Source organism: Passer domesticus, chromosome 6, assembly GCF_036417665.1.
Source record: "Passer domesticus isolate bPasDom1 chromosome 6, bPasDom1.hap1, whole genome shotgun sequence".
Lineage (NCBI taxonomy): Eukaryota > Metazoa > Chordata > Aves > Passeriformes > Passeridae > Passer > Passer domesticus.
In genome coordinates this window covers 6636202-6649566 of record NC_087479.1, presented here as the reverse complement: position 1 = coordinate 6649566, position 13365 = coordinate 6636202, and the positions used below count along the sequence as shown (strand labels likewise).

General features: G+C 45.6%; 1 protein-coding gene and 1 non-coding gene across 2 annotated transcripts; one reads left to right on the top strand and one right to left on the bottom strand.

Annotated features, from left to right (window-relative positions):
• Positions 1–2285: 2285 nt before the first annotated feature.
• Positions 2286–2358, bottom strand: TRNAK-CUU (transfer RNA lysine (anticodon CUU)). Its single transcript has one exon. It is a non-coding gene; the product is annotated as a tRNA-Lys (tRNA).
• An 89-nt stretch (positions 2359–2447) lies between these two features.
• On the top strand, positions 2448–11820 carry PSMA3 (proteasome 20S subunit alpha 3). The gene is made up of 11 exons (XM_064423004.1): positions 2448–2515; positions 3390–3472; positions 4032–4155; positions 4876–4977; positions 5099–5172; positions 5732–5804; positions 6742–6807; positions 9397–9443; positions 10964–11031; positions 11197–11261; positions 11632–11820. The coding sequence occupies exons 1-11, from the start codon at positions 2495–2497 to the stop codon at positions 11674–11676; spliced, it is 768 nt and encodes a 255-aa protein (XP_064279074.1). The 5' UTR covers positions 2448–2494; the 3' UTR covers positions 11677–11820.
• The last annotated feature ends 1545 nt before the right edge of the window (positions 11821–13365 follow it).

Sequence of the window (13365 nt, the reverse complement as noted above, 5' to 3'; positions counted from 1 at the left end):
TCAACAGTGTAAGATTATAAATAATTATAAATTAATTATAAACAGGTTTGAGGTCAAACTTGACTCAGTGGCTACGTGGTGACTGCTGATATCTGCTGGGTACTGAGCTGTAAATCCTACCCTGGGGAGCAATTTTTTGTCTCAAATTTGGGAAGATAAATATAACATTTTTTGGGGTGGTGAAGTCTTTTATTGGCACAAACATGCTGTTTGTGACAGATCTCCCTGTGCTGCCTGCTGCCCACCTGCTGTGTGCCTGAAGCACGACTCTGCAAGTCAAACAGATATTTAAAGAAACCCTCTTCTGCTGAACCCTGGCACAGGGAGTGTGCTACAGCACTTGAGTGACTCCTGCATGGTTTTGTCAGTGTTTTACCTTAACAGGTGTGTTAGTTTTTATAGCTTGGTGTTTCAGGGATCATCTCCTGGCGCTGTTCCAGGCTGGATAAACAGACAGAGTCTCATTGCCAGGCACAGAGAGGCAGGCTCAGGTGTACAGAGCATGCAGCCCGAGCTGTGCTGCTCATTTTCAGTCACAGTCTGGGTAATTTGGGGTGCAGGTTATGCTGTACCTCAGTAAGAGCTGAGCCAGAGCTTCCTGCGAGAGGAATTTGCCATCAGCACGAGTCCCATGGAGCTGGGAGCTCCTTCCCTGCCTAGTGGGAAGGAGTCAGGAGCTGGAACTCCTACAGAGCCTGTGGTGGTGCAATGATGTCATTTTCCTGAACTGCAGCAGACTGCAGCTGAGGAAATTCAGGATATTCTTAGCCCTTCCTTTTCAGGGGTATTTCTGTGCTGCTCTGCACACGTACCCTGGGACCTCTCCCGGCGTGTTCTGCCGCCTCATCTTCCTTCTGCCCACTCAGATCTCCTCCCGTGGGGTTTCTGCATCACTGAACAGCCTCAGCTGCTTCTGTTTCACAGGACAGGGACAGAATTCCTGACTCCCATTTACTGCTGGGTTGAGTGCAGAGTCCCAGGAGCTGCTAAGGCAGATTTTTATTTCATTGAAGGAGTGAGGAACACCCTTAATGGTGTGCCCTGGAAAGCCCTCAGAGATCACACCCCAGATGTGTGATGGTGTAGAAGTGGCTGGGTTTTCCCTGACTGCTGTAGTTCTTCTGTCCCTGGCACAGCTGTGGGATCCATGGATCCTCCCAGCAGACAAATTGGCAGTGTCTGGTTTAGCAGGAAGGACAGGGACACGGACACACAAACCCCTGCAGTAAGGGAGGATTTCCCTCTGAGGTTCCTCATTCAGGACTGGATGCCATTCCTGCAGGCTGGTGTTGGCCAAGTGCAGACAGCTCCAGGTGAGTCCTGCCGACTGGAGGAGGATTTTGGAATATGCACGAGCTCCTTGTGCCCTGCCTGTGTCCTGCTCCATCAGCAGGGGCTGCTCCCTGGGGGAAGTGCCTTTGTCTCATTCCCTCATCTCCCTTTTCATGGGATCAGATTGCCTCAAGTCAGAGGGGACCCCTGAGGCTCATGGAGTGCAGCTCCCTGCTCCTTGCAGCACAACCTGAATTAAATCCCATGGCTGAGAGCATTGTCCAGCTGCTCCTGGAGCTCTGGCTGGCTGTGAGCACTTCCCTGGAGAGCCTGTTCAGTGATGGACCGACACAAACCGCAGAATCCCAGAATGGTTTGGGTTGAAAAGGACTTTAAACCTCACCCAATGCCACCCCTGCCATGGCAGGGACACCTTCCACTATCCCAGGCTGCTCCAAGCCCTGTCCAGCCTGGCCTGGAACACTGCCAGGGATCCTCTGGGCACCCTGGGCCAGGGCCTGCCCACCCTCACAGGGGTGAATTTCCTGCTACCCTAAAACCCCCCCAGTGGGGCTACTCTGGCTGCTCTCCTGTAGTTTTCCTACAGTTCCTGTAGTTTTCCTGTAGTTCTCCTGTAGTTTTCTTTCCTGTGTTTAACCAGGGTTGCCCCATCCTAGATGGAGAATCCCACCCTGCCTCTTGTTACATTTCCTATGCAGGTGCTTGCCCAGCTCTCTGCTTTATCCAGGTGTCTCTGTAGTTCCTCTGTCTGTGAGGGAGCCCACAGCTTCTATTTTATTAATGTCTGTTTCCTGCATTGTTTATTAAAAAATAAAATATCATGGTATACACTGTTTAGTGACCACTGCCCAGCTCCTCACGGCTCCAACTTCGTTATGCACACGTTATTCCTGCATGCAGGTCACTTACAAAAACTCATTTTCTCACGAGGCTTTTCCCTCAGGAACCGGCGTTTTCCCGCCTGGAACCCTTCGAGGGGTTCAAAATTAGTGCGCCCAACGTGGGGCTCGAACCCACGACCCTGGGATTAAGAGTCCCATGCTCTACCGACTGAGCTAGCCGGGCGCTGTGGAAACAGCTGCCAATTACATACTATTTAATGTAGCGTATGGTGACGTCACCCCGGGAGCGCGGCGCGGCGGCCAATGGGAGCGCGCGTTGCTGGGCGGTGGGCGCGGGACGGGCTGGCAGCGGCGCCGCCATGAGCTCCATCGGCACCGGGGTGAGTGCGGCGTGAGGGGCGGCAGCGCCGGCTCCGCCGCGGGCACAGCGCGCCCGCCCGCCCGCCCCCGCCGGCCCCGCCCGGCCCGCGGCAGCCTCGGGCCTGCGGCGAGCGCGGCGCGGCGGCTGCGGGGCGCTGCGGGCGGCTGAGTCACTGCGGCCCGGCAGGCCCGGGGAAGCGGCGGCGGGGCGGGGCGGGCGCCGGGATAATGCACTGCCTGTAGCCCTCTGTATAGTACACATTGTGCATTTCGGATATAGTCCTGTGGTCCATACGTTTAAATTAAGCGGGGGCTTGCGGGGAGGGACTCTGGGCCGGGAGCTGTAGGGATGTGGCAAAGAGGAATAGAGGGACAGAGGGGTTTGGTATTGGGAAGGAATTCACCCCGTGAGGGGCTGCGGCCCTGGCACAGGCTGCCCACAGCAGCTGGGGCTGTCCCTGCATCCCTGGCAGTGCCCAGGGCCAGCCTGGATGGGGCTTGGAGCAGCCTGGGGTGGTGGAAGGTGTCCCTGCCCTGGCAGGGGGCTGGAAGTGGGTAATCCTTAGGGTTCCTTCCAACCCAGACCACTCAGGGATTCTGTGAAATGTAAAGGCAGACAAAAGCTGCCATAGGTTTGGAGTGTTGTGCAATGCTCAGTGATTTCACATCCAGGATTTGCAGTGTGGCTACGTGCAGCACTGATGAAATGGCCTCTCCTGGCTTTTTGGCTCTGTTTTCTTCTGTTTCTACATCTCATGTAAGGGGTCAGCCTGCTTTGGGGACTTCATCTCTAGCAGTGACAGTCTTGACTTTTTTTAAATGAATAGGCTTGATCTGAAAATGCTGTGATTCTGTGTGAGTTTTTCTTCCTGAGAATTGTGTCTTTTTCTTCAGTATGACCTGTCAGCTTCCACGTTTTCTCCAGATGGCAGAGTGTTCCAAGTGGAATATGCTATGAAAGCTGTGGAGAATAGCAGGTAAGATACAAATATCTGCATCAAATATCTGCTCTTTTGGCCTCTTTTGAAGCAGAGCTGTTGGACTAGAGAAACATGAGGGTAAAACTGTGGTGGTGAAAGGAGCTCTGATCTAAAAGGCCATTTTAGGGATGTGGATTGAGGCATGCTCAGAACCTTCCTTGGAAATGTGTATCAGCTGCCCAGGGATTCCTCAAGTCATGGAGGACATCCAAGAGCTGCTGAAGCTGCTCTGGGAGTGCCTCTGCTCCCTGGAGTGTGTGTGAGGAATGTTGGGAAGTGGAAATCCCAGCTGTGCTTTAGGGGCAGCAGGATGGATTGGCAGGGTCACCCAGGGGTCTCTCTGCTCCACATCAGGATTAGAATCACAGAATCCCAGGATGATTTTTGGGTTGAAAAGGACCTTAAAGACCATTTATTTCCACCCCCTTGTTGTCCTTAGTGCTGGAGTTGTGACCAACTTACCTTGGGAGAAATCATGTCCGTGTTTCTTCTGCCTTGCTGATTGTCTGTGAAGTATTTTACATTGTGAGGAACTGACATTTTTCTTGTCTTCCAGTACAGCAATTGGGATAAGATGCAAAGATGGTGTTGTGTTTGGAGTAGAAAAATTAGTCCTGTCCAAGCTTTACGAGGAGGGCTCCAACAAACGCCTCTTCAATGTGGACCGGCACGTTGGGATGGTAAGTGCCACTCCTTTGTAAAGGATTTATCCTCAAAAGGATAAATTTATCAATCAGAGAATCAAAAATAAGTGGATTAAGAAAGTAATGTTGATGTGTCTGTGTACAAAGTCAGAAATGCCAGTGGTTTTTTTACTCTGTTCTGTAATTTATTCTTTGCGTTAAAACATATATAAGTAAAACCCAGACTTAAAGCAGAATATTGAGGCTGTTCTAAATTGTTAGGAATGCTTTTCCAGTTGTTCAGACTTGTATGTAAATATAAACACAAATGTTAAAATGGTACTTTTTTACACAGTTACCACATAAGGTGTGTTTAGGGAAAACCTGCTGCATACAAGGTTTTCTTCTCAGCAATGTGGAAACCACCAGAATTCCTTAGGGACTGGCGTGTGGAGGACAGGCCTGTCCATGACAGGAGTGAGAAGGTGCCAGGCAGGGTTGCAGTGTGAGAGAAGCCTGTGAACACACGGGATGTGAAGCACTGGTTGGGCTGGTGCAGTCTGGTAACCCATGAGGTGATAATGAATGAAGGTTGGTAATGAACGATGACAACTTCGATTATTGGCGTTCCTAAGGAAAGCTCTATCAGCACACGCTGCCATGGGCAGGTTCAGAGGCTGGAGGCAGTTGGCAGCGTGGGTTGCTCCGTGCAGAGCCCTGGAGCTGTGTGTGTGTGTGTGTGTGCTGGCTGTGAGGGCAGCTGTGCTCTCCCTGCAGGCCGTGGCGGGGCTCCTGGCAGACGCGCGCTCCTTGGCAGACATCGCCCGCGAGGAGGCCTCCAACTTCAGGTCTAACTATGGCTACGACATCCCCCTGAAGGTGAGACAGCAGGGCAGCTCTCAGGGCTTTTGGCTTTTATTCTTGACATGAGAATGAAGTTTTATTCCTCGTTTCTGTCAATAAGGGTTTCCAGTGTTTTATTTTTCCTTTTTGCACGCAGCATCTTGCAGACAGAGTGGCCATGTATGTACATGCCTACACCCTGTACAGTGCTGTCAGGCCTTTTGGCTGCAGGTGAGTCTTGCAGACACACTCTCTTTGTAAATGTCTTTTGGTTCACAGTTGCTAGAACTGCTTCAGTTGTCTGAGTTCTTTTTTGGAACCTGGAATTAGTAATCCACAGTTAATCTCCTAAAGAATCCCTTCCCCTTTCTTTTTGTGCATGTCTAACACCTCAGGTGAGGAATTTCTGTTCTCATAAGGCTCTGCCAGGCTTTTGCAGAGCTGGTTAATTTGTCCCAGGTTTTTAAAGTTTGAGGGTTTGTGCTGGTGGTGAAAGCAGAACTTCCCTCTGCAGTCACCCTGCTTGCCCTGACACCCCAAGAGCAGGTTACAGCTCCTGTGTGATTCTGGTACAGAGGGACTGATAAACAGACAGCTGCCAGGTTACTGATCAGTAAAATGTTTCTGGCAATGTGCAGGTGCTGTTGTGAGGCAAATTGCTCAACAGAGTGTAGCAGGACAGGAGGAGTTCTGCTCCAGGAAGGGTGTAGGAAACCTGAGCTGGTGTAGCCTCTCTAGTTCTGGGTGTGCTGCTACAAGGAAAGGTTTTAATTTCTCTTTTGTCCTCCAGTTTCATGTTGGGGTCCTATGATAGTGATGATGGTGCACAGCTGTACATGATTGATCCATCAGGAGTTTCATACGTGAGTGTATCAAAAATATTTCCATCTTAGCATAAGTTCCTCTTTTAAAAATTTCTAGTTGGGGAAATAGTAAGTGTTGGTCCAAAAGAGCTGCTGTTGTTTTCTCCTTTTCCCTGGGAAGATCTCTGCTGAATCACTGCTGCTCCTTTGCACATCCTTGTTAAACAAACATTGTGCATTTCTTAGAAGTGCAGTCTGAGAAATTAGTTTAAAGCTTGTCTGTCAGAAACTGGGAGTTCATCCACCTGGCTGTGTCCAGTGAAAACTCCCATGCACTGCTCCAAAAGGCAACAATTGCAGGGATAACCCTTCTCTAAATACTTAGGTAAGAGAGGGCTGTTCCTCTGGCACTGCCTGCCAGCAGCAAACCAAACCAAAATAGAATTGTTGTTAATTGTTGGTAGTGCTGCATTTTCAGCTCTGTGTTACACACAGGTTGATGCACACCCATACTGCTGGATTTCTTAAAATGTTCTTGCAGTATATCCAGTACCATGGCTGTTGAGAGAAATAGAAATGCTTAATTTTTGTGTGTTTACACTTCAAATACATTTGCACAGTAGGTGGGTTTAGCTTAGGATTTGCTTGGATCCTGCAGAAATTCTGTAGTTCATGTAAAACTTATCTCTTCCAACTAATTCTAGTTCATTCTTCCATTTTTCGTAATAGCAATTAAAAAAATCTATTAAAACATTTGGAGCTGATAAATTTCTGTCCAGGAATTACTGGACAATTTCTATCAATAGTGGTTGTACTGATGTAGTAATTGGGCTCTATTCAACAATTTGGGGATGTGCCCCAAGAGAGAACAATACCAAGGTCTTTTGGCCTCTCATTATGAATAAGGTGGGGTTGTCATGTGCAAAGTGAGAGTAAGAGATGTAGAGGGTCTAGTATTTAATTACATTTGCATATTGTTTGTTTCTTTTTTTTTTAGGGTTATTGGGGTTGTGCCATTGGTAAAGCCAGGCAGGCTGCAAAAACAGAGATAGAAAAACTTCAGGTATGGTGTAACAGTGTTGTGCTGTCTCAAGACAAATATTCCTGGCTTATCATGTTACCTGTTGGGTGCCTGAAATACATAAAATGCAGGAGAAGCAGGTGAAATATTTCCTTGAACATTTGCCAGTGAGCCAAGTGAGTGAATATAAAAGTATAAATGTGTTTTTAATTCTGAACAAAAACCATAGGGCAGAATTGTGCAGGGTGTTGTATCTATTTTTTCCCAAAGGTTTTACATGATTCTTTTGTTTAACAAGTTCAGAAAGGCTGCTCTTGCTAAGGAAAAACTGGGCTGTGGAGAGAAGGCCAAAACCAAAAAATACTGAAGTGTCCCTTTAGCTGATTGAAGTTATGGTAGAATCCTGAAAGATTTCCACTTTCCTCATGTGTTTTAATATCTCACACCCTTGGAGGTGGAGACAACATGGAAACAAATCCTCCTGGTCTGTTTCATGTACTTCTTATGTGATGCTCTGTTATAAATATATCTTATTTTGGTCTGCACAGGGATGTCACAGCTGCTCATGGAAAGGTTCAGAGTTTATATGATTGTTGTATTTTTAAGAATAGCCTATTTATGGTGTTGTGGCACCATGAATGAAAAATTACAGGAAAAATTGAAATGTTCTAGACTTGATTCACTCAGTTTTGAATCTGGTTCAGTTGCTTGAATACCAAATTAAAGGTAAGAAGCCTGCAGGATCATTTGATCTTCATACTGGAACTGTGGCACCTGGGGAATCATAATTTCAATTCCTGTGTGTGCACATTGGCAAGAGACAGTGCTGCGTTGGGTAACACACAATTATTCCAAATAGTTAATTTTCTGTGCAGAGCTGGGATTTTCCAAAACTTCTGCAGTTACTGATGTGAATTCCTGAACAGAGGTGTGGCACAGGGCCCAGCTGAGGTGCTCACTTAGGGGGGTGTGCAGTGTCCCCAGTAATGAAGTGTGGGATCCTGCCACAGCTCTGTGGGGTCAGTCCAGCCCCTTGTGCCCATGGCTTTTGTTCACTGTGGACTGGGCAGGTTTCCAGGTCACAGCTGATTTTGATAATGTGCATTTGTCAAAGCTAAGATGGGAAAAACCAGAAGTACAAAAGGTTTGTGAGGTGATTCAGCTGATGGTCAGCTAAGGTTTGTTTGTTGGAAGAGATGAGTGCAGGTGGAAAGGGAGAGGCAGGCAGGGAGTCAGGACTTGAACCCTGCCTTGGGGGACTGCAGAGCAGCTCTGGCTGGGGAGGATACAGTGTGTGAAACTCTGGTTAGCTGAGGGGGCAAGAGGAAAACCCTGCACTGATCACATCCTTTGCATTTTATGTCTGAAACTCAGCTGTGGGAAAACTTGTAGTTGTGTGGAGACTGCTTGAATCTCTTCATCTCCTGCAGCTCTGATACTAATACAACTTTTTGATATGTGGACATGATCGTGATTAACTCCTGGGATAAAACTGTTCACATTGTTTACTTTCATTGTCTGCAGAATTTACATACCTGGATGGGAAAAGGATAATGACGGGAATGAAATTGACTTCAGTTTTCTCTTTTGTAAATATACATGGCAGTAGTAGAGCTTTAGTGTTTGCTGTTTGACTGCTGACTTTATAAAATGCATGAATACACATCATCATTTAAATGTTTGTGTGACACAAGCTACATTTCTGTTCTGGACTGAGTGTCACAAAGGTCTCTGTTTAGGGAACTTCTCCAGATGGGATTGTGGTGGCACATTTGTCCAACCAGGCACGGGCATTTCTTCTGTGGCCTGTTGCTTCACCCCAGAAAGGGCTGTGGCATTCCACATGAACTCTTGTCACCTTAATGCCTTCATCAGTGCCTTACCTGCCATACTAAGAGTTTGAAAGTGTTTGGGGAATTGGAAGAGATGGTTAATTGCATTATAGAAATATAGGAAAATACATTACTGCTTCATAGGCCAGAAAAGTCAATCTATAAAACACAAAGTTTATTATGTCCTGGAATTTGCACCAGCCTTTGTTCTGATTAACTGTGAAGCTGCCAAAACACTGTGCTATAACTGAGAAAATGTGAAATGAGATGCTGATGCCTTGCTCAGGCAGGCAGTTGGTTGTTAAACAGTATTCTCCTCTTGGGGCATTACTTAAAACCCAAAATTACTTGCATAAAATGTTGGTAAGACCAAAAGTATTCCTATGCTGCCTAGAAGGAATAGCAGTATTACATGTGAATATATGGTGCTCTCCCATGTGGTTATTTTACAGCAGTTGAGCATAAAGCATCTAGGAACAAGTCAAGCTTTTAGGATGCCAGCATCACCAGTGTAGCTTCTAAGATTTCAGCTGATGAGTGCTTTAAACTGGGGAATTTCCAAGTAGTATTTTTTTCCTAGAATCCTTCAGTTGTAATATTCTTCCCTGGAAGAATAACTTGCATAGAGCAGGCCAGAAGGTGCATTGTAGAGAAGAAATGTGGTTCTGGCCTTTTCTGTTCCTTTGACTCCTGAACATGAAGCTCATCAGGCACATGCACAGCCTCTCCTGTTCTGATCCTGTGGAAGATTGATAAACTCTTGATAGAAATCTTATAGCTGTGTGTCTTTTGCCTACAGATGAAGGAAATGACCTGCCGTGATGTTGTTAAAGAAGTTGCAAAAATGTAAGTCTCTGACCTGTTTTTCCAACTTGACAAAAATCCAGCCTGGTGAGCTTGCTTTGGTTTGAAACTGAGGCTGTTCCTTTTAAATTGGGTGTTGTGTGTTAAACTGTCTGACTCTAATCCCTGGTTTTAAAATATTTAAACCAGGTGACAGATGAAGGGAAACTTCTTGGTTGTGCTGCTTCTGAAGTAGGAGTTGTTTGAACAATGACCTGATGCTTCAGAGAGAAGCTGCCCACAAATGATGCTGAAATCTTGGACCCAGCCTAAAAAAAACCTCAAATGCTTGGGAAAGAAGCAAAATAGTGCTTCTTTAAAGGAATACATTCAGTATAGCTGTATTATTATTATTAGACATTTTAAAATAATTTATAATAATGAAAATACTTTGGTTCTAGTTCTGCTTCAGCTCAAACTCAGCAGCAGCTCTAGACAGGGCTCTGTTTTTCAGCTCAAATTCATCTCCTTAGTAGCACTGAGTGAGGTAGCAAAGATTTTAATAACTTTTAAACCTAAAATACTAGGCACTGTCCAGAGCAGTGATTTCTTCAGGAGCTTGTGAAGGTGTACACTTTGTTGCAAAAGGCTTGTAACCAGCTGAACCATGAGAAAGGCCTAGAGATCACCTCAGCTTGCAGACAGGAGGGTCTGTAAGGACAGAGGGGCATTTTCCTGGACACCAATGTTCACTTCAGTCTATATTTGTTTCATAATACTTCCACTGGAAGTGCTGCTGAAGGTATCTTGCCTTCCTCCACTATCTCCAGGGTTTCCACACTTGGTAGAAATTGCTGGTATTTTTCAACTTCTGACTTGTTAGTGCTTTCTGAAACAAACTGAATACAGACTTCTTAAACAGTGAAGCCACAGGTTATTGTGAGTTCTGCTGTTTTGAGTGTCTCAGCCCAGGATTGTTCCACTTTGTTTGCATGTTCTGCCACAGGATGAATCAAATGAGTTTTGTTATTGCAGTGTTAACATTTCTGTCCCACAGGCTAGGCAGTGATTTTACTGGTCTGGGTGGCACTGTGTATGCTGGGATACCACTTGGAGTTTAAATTCCCATTTCCATGTTCGCCATAAGCACCACATTGGAAATCTTATGTACAGACTTCTGATTAGACCCAAAATACTGTGTCTAAGTTGGGATTTAGTGTTAAGTGTGAAGTGCAGTAAGGTTTTCAGGGGAAATGCAGGACACTCCAAGCTGTGTTATAACTGCTCTGGCAGAAGCAGGCAGTGGTGATGCAGCCCTGGTACTGCAGTATCTAAATCTCAGTGTTTGTTCCAGTCAGGGCAACTTGAACATCTCAACCTACATCTTGCTGTAATGATTTAAGGTGTTGTTACATTAGTAGATTTAAGCTTGAAAAATTCTCTGATGGTTTTTGGTGGGGGAGAAGGCACAGGGAGAGCTTCTATTAATCATGAGAATAACAGAAGAAATCTGTGACAGGAACAAAGTATATTTAGCCTGTTGGTCAGTCTGTTCTAATCTGTTCTTTGTCTGTTCCTTTCAGAATCTACATAGTTCACGATGAAGTAAAGGATAAAGCTTTTGAGCTGGAACTCAGCTGGGTTGGAGAAAGTAATGCATTTCTGTAATTTCTATAAACACTCCAGAAAATTTATAACCTTTTGTAACTAAAGCAAAATTTATAACTTTTGTAATTAAGAATTGCTTCTTAAATTCACTCTGTATGTCAGGCTCCTTGTGTGAATTGTAATTAAGATATATTCTTTTTATTGGCAGTAACCAATGGAAAACATGAAATTGTTCCCAAAGACATCAGAGAAGAAGCAGAAAAATATGCCAAGGTAAGTTATGACTTGGGTGTTGTTGCAGTGCTTCACCTGACAAACTGCTGAGCTGCCTGGAAATTGTATCACCCCAACACACATCCCCTCAGGGGGAGCTGGTGTTGCTGGGAAGGGACAGTAGGGAAGGCTACAGTGTAACCCAGGGATAGTTCTTGTTCTCAGAAACTGTTAATTCCCTGCCGGCCACAAGTGGGTCTTTCTGCTTCAAAAGGAAATGTACTGATGGGAGCTGTCCTGCTCACTGCAAGGGTGTGGACACAGTGAGAGGGGGGATGAAGCTGCAGCAAACCTCATTGTGTTTATTGCAGGCTGAATTATAAAACAACTGTTAGACTGTTCTTTAATGACACTTTCTTTTTTTAAACAGGAATCTTTGAAAGAGGAAGATGAGTCAGATGATGACAATATGTAACACATTGTTACTCCAAAACAAGTCCAACTTTTCTTATCTTAGACCAGGTTTGTTTATAATGCATTATGCATGGGATGCTGTTGTGTACTTGTTGGAAGAAACCAACTGACCAACTTGCACTAATAAATTTTCCATTTTACTGTCTGTTAGCTTTTATTTCAAAATGTATAGGCCAGCAACTGTATCAGAGACATTGAGAAGGAAAGACATTATCAGGCTGCTGTTGCTTCCTACAGCACTCCCTTTGAGCCAGGCTATGCACAGAAAAACAATCTGTTTAGACACCAGACAAGTCTCTTGCTAATGCTGCACAGTTTAATATTAAAAACTAGTACTCTGTTCTTCCTTGATTAAAGAGTTTGCAGTTTGTTCACAGCCAGTCTGTGACTGCTCTTGGCACAGAGATGAGAACATGGCCAGCTCCAGCAGCAGGTTATAGTTTAAGGTGATGTGCACACTGACAGCTAACAGCCCATGTAACAACCAGGAGTGCAGCAAAAGGAATGTTAATCTGAAGTACTCAGCCTAGGCTTAGTGGAGGAGTAGGAGGAATTAAGAACTAATTCGATTTAAAACAGTGCTTGTGTTAAGTTCTAAAGCTGTGAGATCTATTAAGCAATGTAATTGGAATTAATGCTTGAAGAGGCAAACTATTTTTAAACTCTTTTATTCAGCTGCAGTTAATCTTAACACACTTCTGAATCAGCTTCATCAATTGTTGATCTTTCCAGAAGAGAAAAACAAGCTTTGCTGCTGTCATTCCCCACTTCCTAGGAAAACAGACTGCCTATTCTAGTCACTTCAAAGTTTTGAAACAGCAGTTTGGATGGGGCTGGGAACAGCCTGGTCTGGTGGAAGGTGACCCTGCCCACACCAAGGGAGAGCAGTGAGATGATCTTTCAGGTCCATTCTAACCCTTATGATTCCATAAAGTAATAAACTGTTCTGTTCACCACCTTAAAACTCAGCTAAATTTTGAAGTCTTGTTTGTACATGCAGTTAAAATTCTAATGGCCCTGCTAATCTAAAATGCATACCTGTGTAATGAATCAGACTCCTCAGCTTTAGGACTGCACACTCATGTTCACCAACCCTTAGAACAGCAGCTTTCCCTTACACGTTTATTTTTATAGAGGTAGTTTGCAAAATACCTGGCCTTCTCCAGTCTCCTTTGTACCAGGATTACAAAGCACAGGTTCTACTTCCTTTTTGTGACAGGGGAAGGTCAGCAGAGGGAGGTGGCTCTGACTGTGTCAGTTCAGGCTACCTGAGCTGCTGCTGGGACAGAAGGGACCAGCCTGAGCCAGCCTTAGTCACGGCCAGGACAGGCAGCCTCCTTCAGTGCCTCCTCCTGAGGCAGCAGTAACAGCTGCTGCACTGAGTCAGCCTGGAATTCCAGGCCTCCAGACTGAATTTACTACTGCAGCTTCCTGCTGACTCAGCTCTTGCAGTCACAGGCCAGTGCCAGTCAGGAAACTCCTCAGCAGCACCTTAAAGCATCAGCTGAGGCTGATCTGCCACTCCCTGGCAATGGCAGCAGGGAAGTACCTGATTCTCTTAATTGTGTCTTGATTCCATTCCTAAAATCACAGAATATTCTGAGTTGGAAGGGAGCCATGAGGATGATCAGGTCCAGGATCAGACCCATGAGCTTGGTGTTTGTAGCACACGCTGTGAGCTGCTAAAAGG